We start from the raw sequence: 19,231 nt of genomic DNA, 5'->3' as shown, positions 1-19,231 counted from the left end.
AAGGGGCTTACCAAGAAGTTAACTTCTAGCCAAGATTGCATCATTCACTCCTGCCCTGACGGCTTGCAAAACTGACCATCTCCAACCATGTGAAAGTCATGTTCTGAGGCAAGGTGTAGGACACCTTTTTGTGTACACAGGTTTAGCTAATTGAACCTTGAAATGCATTTACCAGAAAATAGTCCTTACAAAATCAAGTCCACTTTATGGTTACTAAACCTGATGAAATGGTTTCTGTGTGGGAAAGGCCGGCTTCAGGATTACGTAAAATATTTGTTTTCATGCAAAGAGATATGGAACAAAAGGAACTGCCATAAAATTGAATTCATTTTCCCCTCACCTTCATTCAAATCCAGACAGTGTTGAAGAGCACTGAGCTAGGAGTCAGGAGTTTGGGTTCAGTTCCTGGTCCTGCTACGCTACAAGTTCTTAACCCTTCTGGGCCTGAGTTTCTTCATCTGTGAAATGAGGAGCTGATCCAGATCAGGGAATAATTAGATCCAGTAAAAAAAAAATTTTTTCCATACTGGGTTAGATAGTAAATATTTTAGGTTCTGCAGGCCAAACGGTCTCTGTCACAACTATTCAGTTCTGCCCTTGTCGTCCGAAAGCAGCCATAGACCATACTGTAAATGAATGGGCATGGGTGTGTTCTAGTAAAACTTCATTTACAAAAACAGATGGGGGGCCAGATTTGGTCCTCGGCTGTAGTTTCCCAACCCCTAGACGAGATCATAACTTGGAGCCTGTGAACTGCCTGCAAAAGTTAGAATGCGTGTGACTGCTTCTTGAGTTTGTTAGAGGTCATTTACCTCCCAAAGTGTTTTACTTCTCAAAATGTTCAGAGCCATTTGGCATAGTTGTGTTTCTTTCAACTGAGGAATCTGTGGAATTTGAAGAGTCTGTGATGCTACCCTTAGCTATCTACACCACCAGGAAGGGCCCAGTGGCCTAAGTTTGCCTACTGGGACAGGCAAGACCAAGTCCTTCCACCGTCTTGACTGGGTTCCTTAGGTTCCCTGGGAGCCTGGGGATCGTGAGGATTTCCTGCTGCTGCAGATGCACAGCCTGCTAAGTTGTCTGTGTAGCCAGCATTTTAATTAAGGCATTTCCTGCAAGCCCAGAGTAACTGCCCACCAGGAGGAGGTGGAGCTGGATAGGCCCAGCAGGGCTTCTGCAAGGGACAGCTGCTGGGCAAGCCCACTGCTTTGTTCTCCCTGTTTCAGGGGCTTCAGGATTGGTGAGGGACATCACGGAGGCTGCCTGACGCTTAGAGAGCATGCTTTATCCATATCTCCCCTCCCCACTTGGATCCATTTCCCCTGGCCTGAGTTTTACTTTTTGATGATGAAAAGGGAAAATGTATACACACACACACACACACACACACAATATATATAATAATATATATTAATTATATATATTACTAATATATAATATAATTATATAATAATATATAATATATACACATATATATATACACACATATATATTACCAAGGCCTTTACTTTTTTCCATATATAAGAAAATTAGAAAAAAGTGGACCTTCTAAAAATAAATACCTTCCAACATCTCGATAACTGGGACCAGGTTTTCCATTTCAACTGGAAACAATTTCTCCTCTTAGACCACTCATTCAAACTCTGATGTCCCTCCTGGTTTAGGGAAGATTACTTGGTACCAAAAGTTGGCTTTGAATCACATGTCTTGGGAAATAGTGATACGAAATGAATTTGATTTTCCTTTTCTTGGAAACCACTACTTTTAAAAGGGCTCAGCCTTTCCCTTTGAAGAATTTCCGGCACCCTCAGCACTTCCTGTGCACCTGAGAGGGAGGAATGGAGTGAGGTGACTGTTTGGAGGATGACAGAGTTAAGGAAAAGCGGAGGCCGCAATTGATTGAAGTGATTTTCCAGAATTTCATCTGCAAAGTCACCATTCCTGGATGTGCTTGGAAGATAGATCTTCGTGTGAATTTAGGCTGAGCTTGGAGGAGTATAAATCAAGGGCTTAAGGTTTTATTATATTCTCAAAGCACAGGATTTCTGCATAGGTGTGCAGTGAAGTTCATCCTTCCCAGTGAGCACCCTCGTTCACCATTTGTCCTCTGGGCCCCACTTGTGTTTACAGTACATGTTTGTAAAACAGAGAGTGACCTCTAATGCCAAGTCTAGTAAGAGGCAGTGCCACGGTGTATGTTACACAGCGTGAGGCAAAAGGAGGAGCAGTGCACGCTCAGAGACGCTGTATTCAAGCCTTGGCAGCACACCACGGCAGTAAAGCTAGTGGAGCCCATCCCTGGGTTGCCTTTAAACCTGCCTGCATTCACACTTGTGTCTTTATTGTCTTGTGGCAGAATACATATATAACCAGGCATTCATCTGCTCTTTCCCAAGCCCATCTTTATCCGCTCCCGTGCATGCCCGGCTGCTGCCCTGAAGCCTTGAAACTCATGCTTCTACCACCCAGAGCACCCATGCTTCCCTGGACCCAGGCGTCTCCTTCCTCCAGACCCCAGCCCCTTTCTGGCTGGCATTATAGGGTAGAAGAGGAGACGTCACGTGTCTCCCATGAGCCACTCCCTGCTTCCTTTCTCCTGAGAGGCCACAGCGCTTTTCCTAACAGTACCTGCCCAAGCTGCTCCCATCTCACCTCGGAACACCACCGTCTCCTTGCTTCACTCCCATTCAACTCACACCAAGCGCTCGGTTACCACCATTTTCTCAGAGGCCAACGAGGTCCAGGCCCTGGAGACTCACTTGTTTTTGGGAGTGCCTGGGCCTCTATACACCAGCCATGCAGTGCAGGAGGTGGAGTTCTTATCTGAGCAAGGCAGCCTGGGCTCAATCCTGGCTCTGTTACTTCTTTGTGGTGTGACCTGGTCAAATTACCTGTGTGTCCAAGTTTCTCCATCTATAAAGTGGGAGGTGATAGTAATGTCTACCTTACTGGGTTGTTTTAAGGATTAAATGAATTCACATGTATATTGCTCCACTCCACAAAAGCTGGTGGAGATGATCACACTCTGGCCTGCCCTCCACTAGATGCTTTTAGATAAGAACAGAGAGAGAATTGTGCTGTGTGAATCACCAGAATGAAGGATGAACTGAAGTGTCTGTGTTCGTTCTCTCTTCCTTTGACTTCCACAAGCAAAACCTGACTCTCCCAAGGGCTGTTAAGGGGAGATTACAAGATAAAATCCTCAATTTCAAATCAATCTAAAATCTTGTGAAAAAGGTACACATTTCTCACTTAGAAAAGGGTATTAATAACTGTAATTAAAAATTAAGTTTGAAGAACTAAAAGTTGCAAAAGATACCACTAAAGGGATGGGTGCAGTGGCTCACACCTGAAATCCCAGCACTCCGGGAGGCTGAGGTAGGAGGATCACTTGAGCTCAGGAATTTAAGACCAGCCTGGGCAACACAGGGAGACTTCATCTCAACAAAAAATTAAAAAAAAAAATTAGCTGGGCATGGTGGCACATGCTTGTGTTCGGTCCCAACTACTCAAAAAGCTGAAGTGGGAAGATCGCTTGAGCCCAGGATTTCGAGCATATAGTGAGCTATGATCCTGCTCCTGCACTCCAGCCTGGGTGAGACAGTAGGAGCCTGTCTCAAAAAAAAAAAAGATGTAAAATCACTTTGGATATCTTTACTGAATATGAGCCAGTTCCTTCTGAACTGGTCTTCAATGACTGGAAATATTAGTGAGGGCTTGTGGTATCTCTAGTGGACAACTCAACTGGCAGAGGGTCTGGGAATCTGATTCTGTGGATGCTATGGTTCTAAGTTATTTGTAAGTAACTAATTACAGTTCTGATTCCTTGGGGTAAGGTTTTATGGCTTCTGTCTTATGTTCCTGATCATTGTTTCCAATGTCAGAGTTCAAAAGCTGGCTCACATCCTAAGACACAATGATATAAGAAGTAGCATTTGTTGAGCCCATTTGCCTGCTCTGGCCCAGGGTGTCAAAACTGCTTCCAGACTCATGTCTGAAGCTAATCTTGCCAATGGCAAAATTGCTGCTTAGGCTGTCTCTGGGACTAGGCTTTCCAATTTTGGACTGCAAGCTTCACTATAAAAAGCATTTTCCATCACGATCCAGCATACACATTTTGTGTAGTAATGCCTACTCTTAAACTTTTTAACGTACTGGTTAAGACCCACAATTGAGTTGTGATTCATAGTTTCATAAGATGGCTTGTGGTTGGGATTGGATAAAGAAGAGTCATTTAGTGAGTTCCCAGCATTTAGGGTAGCATTACCCAGAGCACATTCTATCAGTGAACTGCTTAAATTTTCCATGATCAGACAAATTTGGAGGATTTTAAGACAATAAACAGATTCTTTTACTGAAGGGCTTCTCAGAGCATTTAAGACAAGCAGTAGTTAGCAAACTAGTTACATCAAATCACATGGGAAGCATTTAAAACTAGCAAACTAGTTGCATCAAATTACCTGGGAAGCATTTAAAACTAGACCATTTTGCCTTACCAGACATCCTGAATCAGCCTCTCCAGGACTGAACTTAGGACTCTGTATTTAGGGAAGTGTATGCAACAAAATGTGCCCAGTGCCCCTGCTGTGTGGCCAAGGTTGAGATCCACCATGCACTGTAAATCTGCTAAAAGGATAGCAGGGGCACCATTCTCTCTTCCATCTTTTGACGTTGGAGCCCCTCTTTTGGAGATCGTTTCTTGAAATTGGTGGTCTCTGGAATACACTTTGGGTAGTGTTTCTATCAAAGTTTCCATTGTTTGTTAGAAAGAAGAGGGAGATATATTCATTATTCTAAAATCAATAAAAACAGTTTTCTGTAAAATTTCATAGGAGGGACGAGTCATCCTCTACCTGTGGCAATTCTGACCTAAATAATAGTGATGAAGAGTTTATTATAAGCTAATATGCAAAATTTCATGGATTATTTTATAGTTCTGTTATCAGTACACTTCTCTATATCTCTATCACTATAGATCTTAAACTTGAAGTCCAACTATTGCTATTAATATTAGCCAACACTAGCATTGGCCAAACATGTTTTTATCTTGTAAGATAATGTGAAAGCGAAATGTACCTCTGGAAACTCAAAATACTTGATTGTTCATAAACAGGTACTATTGATAGTGGCAAGGGCAAGAGAACTTACTTTTAATAAACTAATAACCGTGTTAATTATTGAAGTATAAACCAGCCTAATTAATACGTTTTCTTTTTTTGAGACGGAGTCTTGCTCTGTTGCCCAGGCTGGAGTGCATTGGCATGGTCTCAGCTCACTGCAACCTCCAATTCCTGGGTTCAAGTGATCCTCCTGCCCCAGCCTCCCAAGTAGCTTGGATTATAGGTGCTCATCACCACACCCAGTTAATTTTTGTATTTTCAGTAGAGATGGAGTTTCACCATATTGGCCAGGCTGGTCTCGAACTCTTGACCTCAGGTGATCCTCCTGCCTCAGCCTCCCAAAGTGCTGGGATTACAGGTGTGAGCCACCATGCTTGGCCTAATACATAACGAGTTGTGTGGTTCATCATAGATGTGTGTATCTACATGCACGTATGCTCCTATCACCTGAATTTCCTTTTTCTTCGTGTAAATGGACAGATGTAAATGATATGTGGTGGTCTGCGTGGTGCCAGGGGTCATCCAGAGTGTCTATCCAGTTTGTAGTCTACACTTTGGATGAATTTGGTCCATGGGAGAGGCAGATATACTGCAGACGGTTAATATACAACAATTGTTGTAGGGAAACTACAAGACAGAGAGAAATAGCACCTTATAAAATATCAGCAAATGTTTCTGTATGTATGTGGGGGTTGCAGTGGGAGTGTATTTTCTTAAGCTGTGTTACCAAAGTGATGTCTCTGTAAATATATTTGTTTTGACTTAGAGATAAAGCTGAGCTGTAGCATTCAATGTAGAATATTGGGCTCTAACTTCTGAGACAGTCAGGAGGAGGATAGAATTGAAAATAAAAATTAAACTCCTCCCTGCTCTATTTACAACGGTAATATAACTTGAAAAGTAGCAAATTTTTTACAGTACCTTTAAAGGTAATGTTGTCTCCTTAGTTTACTTGCTGGGTCTATTTTCCACATTGGGGGCTGGAGGGAGATGAGAGGGGAGGGTACCATCTACTGGGCACTGACTATATGTTCGATGTTTTATTCCCTTCCCCTCATTTCATTCTCAGGGTCATATCCCTAGAAGGTAAGTGTCACTGTATCCACGTCTTAGACCTTGGAGGCCGAGGGAGGCTGTGCTTCTCTAAGAACAGCCGGTTAGTTGGTATGGCCCAAATTCAAACCCAGATCTGTGGGACTCCAGTGCCTCTTCATTTCTCCCCCCATATCAGGCCTTCTCCATCTTCTCAAATTCTATATCACCTCCACCTCCTCAGCCCAGGTTTTCCCTGTGTGAATATATGTAAGATAAAACTTGGCTAGTCAGAGACACACCTTTAGTGCTGTGTCATGCTTACTGACTGATTTCTAGTTCTTGATGCACTTGTCTTTCCAACCACAGCATAACTAAAAGCAAAACAGTGTCATTCTACTTATGCTTTGATATGGCAAGCAGCAGCTTTGTCTATGTTTTGGAAGTAGATGGGTAGAAATTATGTGAACTGGAATTTCTTAATATACAATTTCATGATGCTGTCCTTCATTTGTGGATTTTGAATAGTCTTCAGGAGACATATGAAGCAAAAAGGAATGAATTCCTGGGAGAACTGCAGAAGAAAGAAGAAGAAATGAGACAAATGTTTGTTATGAGAGTGAAGGAGAAAGAAGCTGAACTTAAAGAGGCAGAGAAAGAGGTAAGCCATCTGTCCTGCTTCAAGGGAAAGATTTGTAAGAGAGAGATTTTCTAAATACTTCACACTTTAGAGGAATTCATGATGGTCCAAGTACTTTCTACACGCATTTTGTCACAAGTGACCTACCAACCTGGCCAGGAAAATGGGTCAGATATTCTCATCCCCGTCTTAGAGATGATGAACAGGTTATAAAAGTTAAAACTATTTTTGCAGTCACATACCTAGTTAGCAGCAAAATCGAGACTAAAACTAGATCTTAGGTCTCCAGATCTGATCACATGGCCTGTGTAGCTCTGTGTTTCTTCAATTTACAAATCTTAAAACATGAGATTTGGGATTCTGGGACTATTATTATCATCTTAGTCTATCAGCCAACTCAGCTAGACTTTGGCAGTGTCTGGGGGACAACGATCTGACACAAAGCCTGTACTCCACGTCTGCACGCGTGCTTCTGCCCTCATGGGGCTTGCACTCCCTGCTCCAGCCTTACCTTAGTCCCCTCCCCTGGCCAGATTAACTGCTTCCTAGAAGTTAACATAGATTTATACTGTAACACTCATCCCATCGTATTTGAGTGTGTGTGTGTGTGTATGTGCGCTTGTGTGCATAATGTCTATTTCTGCTGGTCGATAATGAGTATCTGAAGTGTTTGACCAATATCTCTATATGTTTCTAAGTGAAATCATTTAAATAAATTTCCTCATTTTCTTGTTTTAATTTATTTTGTCTAAAAACTACTGAAACTTAGAGGCTATTTAAATAGCTAAGCACTCGAGATGGTTTTGCTGCAGAGAAAGTTGAGCCTTATTTGCTGTTGGCTTCGAGAACCAAGGGGATGCTGGGTAAAAAATCTAAAATTATCTAGAATTCCTTCCTTTCCTTTTCTTTTTCATTTCCTTTCTTCTTCCTTTGCTTTTCTTCTTCCCCTTCCTTCCCTCAAGGGCCAGAAATTTCCCAACACATTATTTAAGTAGCTAATACATAATACATATATATATATACACACACACACATATATATGTAGTCATTGTATATATTTCTAAGTAAATGTTTTTTATACATTTTGAAAAAGGACCAGAGGTGAAGAACCACTTTTACCACTAGGGTGAGTTTTTTGTTGGGATCATAATTAATTTTGGCCAGGTGCGGTGGTTCACGCCTGTAATCCCAGCACCTTGGGATGCCAAGGCGGGAGGATCACGAGGTCAGGAGTTTGAGTCCAGCCTGGCCAATATGGTGAAACCCCGTCTCTACTAAAGACACAAAAATTAGTTGGGCATGGTGGCACATGCCCATAATCCCAGCTACTCGAGAGGCTGAAGCAGGAGAATTGCTTGAACCTGGGAGACAGAGGTTGCAGTGAGCTGAGATTGCGTCACTGCTCTCCAGCCTGAGCAACAGAGCGAAGGAATTTTTAGTCCCAAGGAGTTGAAGTGTCACAGGAGTCTGGGACTCTGAGGGATGCTCTTCAGCATCCCAGCTCAGCTCCTCCAGGAAGTCAGCAAAACGGTACTTTACACCTGTATTAAAGCCAGTGCAGCCACACGACACATGTTTGTTTGTTTTTCTTTTTTTTTTTTTGAAACGGAGTCTCACTCTGTCACCCAGGCTGGAGTGCAGTCGTGCGATCTCAGCTCACTGCAACCTCCGCCTCCCAGGTTCAAGCAATTCTCTGCCTCAGCCTCCCGAGTAGCATGGATTACAGGCGCCCGCCACCACGCCTGGCTAATTTTTGTATTTTTAGTAGAGATGGGGTTTCACCATCTTGGCCAGGCTGGTCTTGAACTCCTGACCTCGTGATCCACCCGCCTCGGCCTCCCAAAGTGCTTGGATTACAGGCGTGAGCCACCACGCCTGGCCATGTTTTGTTTTTTGAACAGATCCAAACAACTTTACATCAAAAGAATTTTCATTCCGTTCACCAAGCCTGTCTTCTTTTTCTCTCCAGCTTCACGAGAAGTTTGACCTTCTAAAGCGGACACACCAAGAAGAAAAGAAGAAAGTAGAAGACAAGAAGAAGGAGCTTGAGGAGGAGGTGAACAACTTCCAGAAGAAGAAAGCAGCGGCTCAGTTACTACAGTCCCAGGCCCAGCAATCTGGGGCCCAGCAAACCAAGAAAGACAAGGATAAGAAAAAGTAAGCAGGTGTCACCCCCCTGTATTGGGGACCTCTAACAATTTATTCCTCTTGCATGTCTCTACTTTTCCCATTTACAGACTGGAAACTGGTCCTTTACCAGAAAGATAAAAGCAAGTATTTTCTCTACAGTGCAGGGAAGATGATGAAGGTTTTAAAATTTTTTTAAAAGGTACATAAAGATTAATGTATAAAACTTGACCACATTGACCAAGCAATCAGGCCTGGAGGAACCTGTTGTCTCCAGTAGCATCTTCCACACCAACACTAGGAGTCTCAAAGAAGACAGGCTGATGTCTCTTCAGCACCCTCTGAAGATAATTCTCATGACTCTTGATAGAGAGCATCCTAAAATCACAATTGTTAAAATTATTTTCCTATTCTGTGTTGTAAGACTTCGTAAGCCAGTCACTGAAAGTCTCGTTCCCAAAATGAAACATTTGGAAGAGCTGCTAGTGGCCACTAGTTTCCTCTAAATTCAATATGATGAATTGTTTTATTGTGAAATGGGATCCAAATGCCTATGCAGTTGACACCTCTGCCAACCTCAAGCCAAACCTAAACCCACTCATAAAAGGTTTTTTTAAATAGGGTCTTAATGTCATGTGCCAAAGGGTCAGATTCTGCTCTTGAGTTGGTCACTTCCTATGATACTCCAGTAGCAGCTGCCTGAAACCAGTGGGAGATTTAGGCCTGCCTTGACATTCTCCTGTGATTTGAAGCTCTCCTTTGAATCATCATAAAGCCTAGTTTTATGTCAATAGCTATCGGTTTTGACAGGAAGCACGATGGTAAGAATACCACTAAGGAAAACCTTTGTGGTGTCTCAATGGCAAATATGCAGATGCCGCCCTCCTTTGTTTAATGTACGGTGCTTTTAGAGCAGCTATTTAATATAAAGCAACTCAGAACTTGTTTCAGGAAGTCTTGCTCTTTCGCCTTACATGCCACGGTTCTAGGGAAAAAGCTGACCATAAGTAAACAAAAACATTGATGCTCAAGCACATAAAGAATTACATTCTTTAAACATAGAGTACATAGGATCAAGTCTCTGCACAATAATTGAGATGTGTTATAGGGAAAAGTGAGCACAGTGCTATTGTCCACTTAGTCTTGGTGAACGTGCAGTAGGCTCAGCCCTAAGGAATCTCATGTTGCCTGCAGTAAAAATAAAAATGGACTGCTACAATGACATACTGAGAGAGTTTTAAATCATGCTTTACAAACTTTGACATTCTGAGCTCTGAGACAGCAGAAAATGTATCAGCAGAGTAAGGGAAGAGGCAAATGTTCTGAACAATAATAGAAATGGTTGTGATTTTATTTGGAGTTGGCACAGATCCAAGTGACCAAAGGAGTTCAAGGCCCAAAATTTAGTTATGCTGGATTAATTCTGAAAGTAACAACCACATAGATTATAATCTAGTTTAAGAAAACCCTTTGTAGCTATGCGTGTCGGGAGAGCATCTAACACTAATGGTGATGTTCCCCATGCAGAGACTCAGAGATTACAGTGACTCTTCCAGTGAAGACAGATGAAAGCCATTTGGCATTGCACCTTTGTTAATCCAAACTAAACTAACCAAGGATATAGGGTTGTGTGTGTGTGTGTGTGTGTGTGTGTGTGTCTGTAAACATCTATAGGTATGAATGAGACAAAAAGCTGCTGACTTATAGCTTAGGAAACGCAAAGTCAAGTTTTTCTTTTCACCCTGAAACACTCAGTGCATAAAGGTTCAAGTTTTAAAACTAAGAATGTTTCTAAAAGACCAGCAATGTTAAAAGAGTATTTCGTGTATACTAGACGTGCCTTTAAGCAATAAAAATTCCAAGAGCTGATCATTATTGTGCCTCCATTTTAGAAAAGTTTATTTAGTAACAAACTTCCCAGCGTAGGGAGGTTTTTCCTTGCCCTTTTGAACATGTTAGGTTATTTTCTTCCTGTCCTGGGGCCTTACCAATATGTAATGCTTTCAAAGTTTCTATGAAGCCTGTGTGGATTCTATTTTAGCTTATTTATATATTCTCATTTATTTTGAAGGATATTATACTTAATTTGGTTCAGAGTAGTTACCAGGTTTTGCACCTGACAATGGCACGTATTTTTTGTATAACTTTTTCTAGGTCCTTACCCTTTTCCACACTTTACATTTGTACAGTGAAAGCAACTGCCAGTGGAGGCCTGAAGTGTCAAAGTGAAAAAAAAAAAAAAAAAAATCACACCTCTTACTGCCAGTGGCAGTGGAGTGTTTTGGTTAGAGGGACCGCAGAAAGACAGTGGCCAGGCTAGACAGAGCAGCACTTTGAAAAGAGCTGGGAAGGTGCCTCCTAGCATAGCTGGAGCAGATGTGGGAGTTGCCATTCAGGAACTGACTTTGTTGTAGGTAGAAAATGAAAAGGCCGATGCTTACTTATTTACCTGCTATGCTTCCACCTCCAAGCCTAACTTAGTTTTTCTAATAGTTTTAAATTCTCTTTTTTCTATTCTAATGACACGCTCCTTTTTTAATGTAGGTAAGGCTTTATACTTCTCCTTGACCTGTAGTGGCATGAGAGTGTATAACATTTCCTAAGATGACAGGCAAAGTAGAACTAACCCTGGCACTGCCATTAGCTGGACCCCACCTTCTGCCATCTCTGGCCACCAAGTCACCTTCCTTGTTTGCGGCTGTACCACAGTGGTGGGACTGCCCAGGGGTAAGTTGGTCAGTGGACAGTGTTCGTCTTTTCTGAAAACTGTCTGCACAATTGCCAGCAGGCATTTGCTGGTTAAGATGCATCTATCCCAAAAGACAGGTTTAAAATTCATCATTTTAAAACCGTGCTTGGCATCTAATTACTACAGTTTACCCAACCATCCACTCATCTTTTAAAAAAAAATTGTTTTGATTCTTGCTAAGGAATAAGGTTGCATGTCTTGCACTTGCCTAAAATTAGACACGTGGACCGTGGGTTTGGCATTGCTTTGTACCTAAAAGAGGGAGAAAGCTCCTGGCATTGCTGTAGCTGTAACCATTTCAGTGATTGTCCTTTTTTCCCCCTACCCAACTAGATTAATAGCATGTCCTCCATTCACTATGTAATTTCAATCCCTAAACTGCTTTAGACCTTTTCTTCAAGTCAATTGTACAAAGGCATTTATTGTATATTTATTCTCTGACTCCTTCAGCAGCTCAGAAGTGGAAAATGAAGCTCCTATTCAGTACTAATGGGACACCCAAACCTAATAGATAATGGTTTTGTGTTATTTGAGAAAACAAAAGCCAAACAGTAAATCCTCCCACTAGACATGCAGTGGTTTCAAGAAGTCACTTGTGAATTCTAAATTACATACAAATGGAAACTAACCGTATGTCTTTAATTCAGTATTAAATTTTGCTTTTGCTTGTCATGTAGAGTAGCCTTCTCAAATTTTTGGTTTTAATTTCTGTCAATTCCATAATCATTGCATGAGCATTCACCGTCACTGAATGCTGGTGCTGTCGCTCCTAATTTTCCTTTCTTTTTAATTTATTATTATTTCTAACTTTTTTGTTTTGTTTTTTAACTTGCAGTGCAAGCTTCACATAAAGCCTGGCAAGCCAAGGATGTTCCCGCATTCACCTGCTTTTGCAGTAATATCGTATCTCTGCCATGTGTGTTCTTTAGTTTTATTTTATTTTATTTTTTTACCCTTTCTCAAACACCAGTAACTATTATTAACTCGTTTTGCTGAATGTTGTTGGGTGGTAGAAAATGATAGAACAAGGGAATAACCGCAAATGCTCTGTGCAGCTGGACTCTGTTTCCGGAAAGTAAATGATTTGCTTTTTATGCCTGTTCTGAATGGCAGCACGAAGCAGGCCTGTTACTTGTATGTCGATTTGGACAGAGGAAAGTGGGGTAAAATGCTACCTGTACGTCTGACATGAAAACTTCTCACCACCTCAGCAGCTGAACTAAAAACCTGAATAGCCATGACAAGAGTTTGCATTTTCTTGATGATTCATCTCCATGAGTGCACAATCCCTGAACTCACTGTCTTTTCTCCACACTTGTCCCAAGCCAAGGTAGATTTGTACGTAGACAGACTGGTGAGCAAGCATTATATTTTATTTTTACACTTGCATGACGTTTTCATTTTAATCAATAACATTATTTGGCCTGAGCTTGTGGGTCTGCTCAGACTGTCTCTTCTCATGGTTTGAAACTGCATCTGAATGCCTGCCTTCAATCCTGGCCAAGTTGGAGTAGACTGGTATGAGAAAACTATGATTATGTTCACATTTACTGGTGCATCCTTGATCCTCTCACAGATAGAGGTCTTAAAGGTTGGATCATATAACATTGCTTAGTAGAAGAATCTTCTACTAAGGATGGTGGGCTTACTACAGCCTGCTTACCACTAACAGTAAGGAATCTTTCATAAACACACCTCAGTTTGTTCCCAGTGGGCTTAGAGGGAGGACCTGATGACTGATTCCAGGATACTTCTAATAAAATTTTTCACGAATCATGAGAAAATTTCCACAGATACTTCCCTTAGAAAATTTGCTATAAACTCTGTATCATTGGTAGCACAAATTTGAGGGAGGCCTTGTCAGTTTTAAGGTGGAAATAGGAAGGACCACAACATGACCCATAAGTCCAGAAGGTAGACATTTCATATCCAGCTTCCTTGCTTAGTCTCCTTTCAGTATTTGGCAATAAAAGAAAGAAGAAAGAGAACAGCTGAAGTCTCAAATCATTGTCTGGAATTCTCACCTTGGCTAGCTCCACCTGCTCTTTGTCTAAGGCCCTTGCCTCATCAGGGATTAGAACTGGCCCGTGTGCCAGAACCTGTACTAAATGCCTAATTTGTATGGAAAAGTGCATATTTAATCTTTTCTATACTGCTCCTTTCTGATGCTTATCCTTTCATCTGTGTGATTGTTTTTTTCCCCTGTACTAACAAGATCCTCCCAGCTTTCTCTCTACGTATAGAAAGGATAACATTTCTCATGAACCCACTGCCCCTCTGCATTTTCCTCACTGGTTAGAGATTAAGTAAATAGGATAGAATATGCTGCATCTCCCCTGACACACACTTTCTTTTTTGAATGAACAAGTCTCTATTTTGATTTCAGCAAAGATTTTTTCTCCTTCTCTTTGTCCTCAACCATACTTAGAGGAAAGAAGGAATGGTCTTCCATGAACTGGTTTTGCTTAATTAAGCAAAGTAAGGAAATTAGTTTCGTGGAAGCCTAAACAAAGCTGGAATAGAAACTACACACTAGACACAGCAGCAGTCATAGTCTTCACAGGTTTAGGAGCTACCGGACCAACATTCTTGTTTTTGCTTTTGTGTTTTTAAATAATTCTAGTCTGGAGCTAACTGTGGAGCAGCCAAATAGTAGCTGGCATGTTGATTCAAACCATGGGCTGAATTTGCTCATAGGCTGTGCATCAGACAAAAGCTTGAATATTTGTGTTGTATGCTTGTTCCAACCACTGCTTGTGTGAGCATTTTTGTGGCTTGTACAGAAAGTACACTTTTAAATTGTCTCTTGCATCACTAAAATTTTTTTTTAATGAGCATAACAATGAAAGGCACCCAGCTGACTTTTCGATTCCAAGATTATTGATTGGATTGACTTTTTTGCGTTAAATTTTTCCCAGCAAAATAAATCATGGCGAGTCAGGGAATAAAAAGTCAAAAGAAACAAATAGAAGCTTTTTTTTTTTTTAATGTATTGCATCTGAACTTTTTTCTGCCACTGCTCCCCAGCCCTGTTTAGTTTGTTATTGCTGCTCTTCTTTTTTCTTTCTGTATCTATGCCTTTTTTCACAGTAGTCCTTGGCTCTGCACGGAATAAATGATACCCTCAAATCTAATTGGATGTGCTTTCGCCTTTGCATGTAAGTACGGTAGTAAGAAACCTTTAAGATCTTTCTGACTTTTCAAAATTAGAGAAAGCAAATGGGATGGATGGATTTTTTTTTTCTTTTCAAGGGGGGCAGGAAGGTAATGGTTTGAGTAGCCTTTGTTTAAAAAAAAAAAACTAAATATATTTAAAAGGCCACATTTATATTTTTTTCACAAGAACCACATAATAAATTCCACTTCTTGACCTGAATTTGGAAATCCGAAATTACTAATGCGGGCCAGGTGTGGTGGCTCATACCTATAATCCCAGCACTTTGAGAGGCCGAGGTGGGCAGATCACTTGAGGCCTGGAGTTCAAGACCAGCTTGGCAAACACAGTGAAACCCCGTCTCCACAAAAAATACAAAAATTAGCCAGGCGTGGTGGCGCATGCCTGTAGTCCCAGCTACTTGGGAGGCTAAGGCAGGAGAATTGCTTGAACTTGGGAGATGGAGGTTGCAGTGAGCCAAGATTGCGCCACTGCATTCCAACCTGGGTGATGGAGTGAGACTCTCTAAAAAAAAAAAAAAAGAAATTATTAATCCCTGCCTGTGCTCTACATAGCCTCATGGGCATCATTGGATAGCTCAGAGGGCCCTTGATTCTGGCAAGGCAAATAAAGCCAGAATGAGAAATTACCATCTTCTACTAGAGAAGACCAAGAGAAAAATTTTTATGCTAGGATGCCTTTATGACCACTTAATTTTTTAATCTTAGTTTAATGGTCTCTCCCTGGTGCTAACTGCTGACAGTGGCCACCTCTTTTATGGGGGTTGAAGGGCCTACATAACTCTAGCTGGCCTTCCCCCATATCTTTTGTTCAAACATAATGACCATCTTTTTGCTTCTTCTGAACTTTAGATCTCCATAACACATGTACTGTAGAATGTGATGGAAAAGCATTGATGAGAATTTATTGGCAGTTCAGACTGTGTTTTCCCAACTTAGGCTCTTTATTAATTGGTTAAGGTTTTCTCCAAAAAGGGCATTTCCACAATGGGAATTATTTAATTTAACAGTGGACACAGATTACTTCTCTTCCTTCTCTGCTTTGTGACTCACCAGCAGTAACACACACAATCCACATCTTGTGCACCTCAAATGAACAGACTTGGTTTCCTTGCTTTCTTGACATTTCCATGACTGTTTCACATACAAACTGTTGGGTGAGGTTTTTCAGCTGTTACCGACCCACGTCCTGCTGTCTCTGTGTGGTCCTACAAAAACTGTCCATTCCCACCCCTTTGCTTTGCCATTTGCAAGTGTCTGGAATTGTCAGGTCTCAGCTTCGAAAAGTCCTGGTTCCACTGACAGGACACATTCTTTAGTGGGAATTAAGACCTACAAAGTCTAGTTTGTATGTAGGTATGAAGGGAATTTTTTAAATAAATTGAAAAGCTGTGAACAGCATTAGAACTTTGTCTATTTCTTAATTTTAAAATATGCTGATATGCCTTAAACTGTAGTTGTAGATCCTTGTCATTTTGCTGTTTGAAAATAACCAATGTGTTTTCTAAAACTGTCGTGTAATCTACTTTCATTGTTAATGCAGAATTGTCATATATGTAAGCTGCATGTTAGACATTTGTCTTTTTTAAACTAAAGTAATTGTATTTGTGTGAAGCATATCATTTTTTCAAATATGAAGGTAATCACTTAGCAACATGCTTGGTAATTTGGCATCTGTTAAGGTAGGAGAGTGGTGGACAGGTAATCTATGCATATATCACTAGTGCCAAGACATAAAGCGGGGGAAAATATATTTTTACCCAAACATTATTTGTGTGCCCTTTTTGTGAGTTCTTTTTAGTCACTGCTTGGTTTGCATATGTACACGTGCTTACTGGTTAAGAGAAATAGGGATAAGAGTCTCATGCTTTCCTACCTCGTGTGGTAGACTTCAAATGGCTGCCGTCTGGGTTACACCAGTTTCTCAAAGATATGTGTGCCATGTGGTGTCCTGTACTTCACATATCATGTTATCACCCTTTTCCCCCCATGCCTGTCCCTGTCCACCCTGCCAATTCATGTGCCTTGGTGCCCAGCTGAGGCATCGTCTTCTTCACTGGCCTCCTCTTCCCTGCTGCTGCTCACCCTCCCGTCGAGCTCGAGGAAGTCACCCCGTTAACTGACACACTGCTGTTCTTTCACAGCTTGTTGTAGAGAAGGTCCTTTTTTTCTTAAGCCATTAAGAATCAAATTTGAATCTGAACCTTTCTTTTTTCTCTTCTGTAGCTTCTTCTTTATGTAACCATCCTGTTGACAAGCCCTACTCTCTCCTAATGGACATAGAGCATTAGAAGAGCAGGAGCTGTCTGTTCACACGTGTTGGGGAAGAGTTACCTCATTTCCACCATCGCCTCCTGTTCTTTTAAAGTCTGGGTCAAATATTGCACTGCTGTTTGTATTTGTCAATGTCTGCCCATAGTGGATACTGAAGTGACTTACCACTACCAAAAAATAGTCATATTCAATAATATTAATTAAAAAGGAAAAAGGAAATTGAGTGAAACAGAAAACGTGGGCCAAGACCCAAGGTCTTGTGCTGGGATCCCCTTGCTTAGAACTGTCATGTTCTTGAAGCTGCTGATCCAAGAACTGTTGGACTGAAGACAGCGTGTATCCTAACCTGAGGGGGCCAGCACACCCAGGGCCCACAAACTTGATCTCATGGTAACTCCTGTCCTTTCTGTCCCATGAGCCACATTCTGAACAACCTGATCAGGATCCTCAACCGTCAGGTCATAAGATCTGAGCAACATTTTCCTTCCTTTTGTTAGTTTTATGGGTTGTTTTGGTGTTTGGGGTTTTTAAAAAACAAACAAACAAACAAAAACTTTTGATATTGCATGAACAGAGATGGCTGCAATTTTTTTTCTTTGGAGTGTTCTATTGATACAATGTTTTTATTTTTCAGCTGACCATCTGCCTCTTGAGAGAGAGAGAAGTGGGCATCCTTCCTTTAAATTCAGGAACCACTGTTTTATTTGACTTTTTCTGTTACTTGCATCCCTTATATAAGTTGTTTTGGATTTGGGATTATGTTTTGGGGGAGAAAAATTCCAGTTAGTTCTGTTTTTTGTATTGGTTATTCAGCTTACTTTTGGTATCAAAATTATGCCAGTTTTAAGCTCACTTGAGTGAAGTTTAAGTCACAAGATTCTGTTTAATATGCTTTCCTCGTTTTGGAAACAACCAAAAACTTCCCTTTTTTGTTACGGGATTTTGACCTACAAATCCTAATCATGTTTAAAATGTGCCGGTGTTGGGTAGATGACTTTTCTGCCTCTGGGGTTCAATTTAAAGATACCTTAAAATAACTTACTGGCCCATACCTGCCTTTTTATTTGTTGTGAAGCTCTGTACCTTGTGTCCACAGTTTTTTACCAGGACCCATATGTCTTTGACCATGGGAAATGAACCCCAAACAAGTACATATCTCTTCTCCCAGATAACAGCACCATTAACAATGGTTCTGATTCACATTGTCTTCTCAGAGTTACCTAGATGGATTTCTCTACAATATCTGCAAAAAAAACCTGCTGAGAATCAAAGCATTCAGGCTTGATCACTTAAAATTAACATCCATATCCAAACACATACTTCTGCCAGTTGAGTGAGCCTGTGATTTCTAATGCTGACCTGTTTGTGATGAGTCAGATTCAGGGCTAGATTCGTTAGCAGTCACTTCTTGAGGGCAGTTTTCATAGTGAAGGGACAATTTTCAAATCATATGTATTATAAAGCCTGGACATATATTTTGTTATCTTTCAATTTCATTACTTATTTATAGATAGGCTTATTTCCATCTTTACTTTTCAGCTCCATAGTAGGTAGATCATAAAAATACCGTTGGTGGCATGAGTTGTGTTTAATCAAGATCCTCAGGAGTGTTCCCCTCTGAATAAGAATGGTAACATGGTTCCTTTAGACAGTGAAATGAAGAAGCAACAGTTCCTGCCTCTTGAATCACTTGATTCCTGGAAAGAGATTATTTAGAGCAATTGGATGAACAAGTTGGCAAGCTGCTTTCTTTACTTAGAAAGAAACTAAGTAAATGTAAGTAAAGTCAGATACATGTGAGCCATTAAATGATCAAAATGTCAGCATCAAAAGCCATCCCCTTCATTCTACACTGTAATCTGTAAGGACACAAATCTGCTAGTAATGTGACCAGTGGAGTGGGAAAGGAATAGCAGCTCCTTACCAGCTGATGCCAGAGCATGACATCAGTTTTGCAAGTTAAACATGTAGTTCCTGTTGTGTGAGACCACTGTCATCACTACATATAAGTGACTTTATTCTTAAACTCCCTATTTCGATATTTTAACTTTATTCTATCATTTTAAAAACAAATTCTGCATCAGATTGTAAATATTTTTTGAGCAGTATTTAAAA

The 19,231-nt window shown here is 40.9% G+C and overlaps 1 protein-coding gene across 8 annotated transcripts in view; it reads left to right on the top strand.

The window, feature by feature from the left end:
* The window catches only part of SEPTIN11 (septin 11), a 96,790-nt gene extending 78,186 nt beyond the window's left edge, over nucleotides 1–18,604 (top strand). For 2 of the 8 annotated variants that reach the window (XM_032149493.3, XM_032149458.2), the window contains exons 8-11: nucleotides 6,681–6,813; nucleotides 8,762–8,949; nucleotides 14,759–14,826; nucleotides 17,751–18,604. In XM_032149493.3, the coding sequence (XP_032005384.1) occupies nucleotides 6,681–6,813; nucleotides 8,762–8,949; nucleotides 14,759–14,783 (346 nt within the window). In that variant the 3' untranslated portion in view covers nucleotides 14,784–14,826; nucleotides 17,751–18,604. The other 6 variants (XM_032149483.2, XM_032149464.2, XM_032149522.2 and 3 more) reach the window with 6 other exon arrangements.
* Nucleotides 18,605–19,231: the final 627 nt, after the last annotated feature.

This window comes from Hylobates moloch, unplaced genomic scaffold (assembly GCF_009828535.3).
Source record: "Hylobates moloch isolate HMO894 unplaced genomic scaffold, HMol_V3 SCAFFOLD_2, whole genome shotgun sequence".
Lineage (NCBI taxonomy): Eukaryota > Metazoa > Chordata > Mammalia > Primates > Hylobatidae > Hylobates > Hylobates moloch.
The sequence above is the reverse complement of the archived record's forward strand: the minus strand, read 5'-3'. Positions and strand labels throughout refer to the sequence as shown.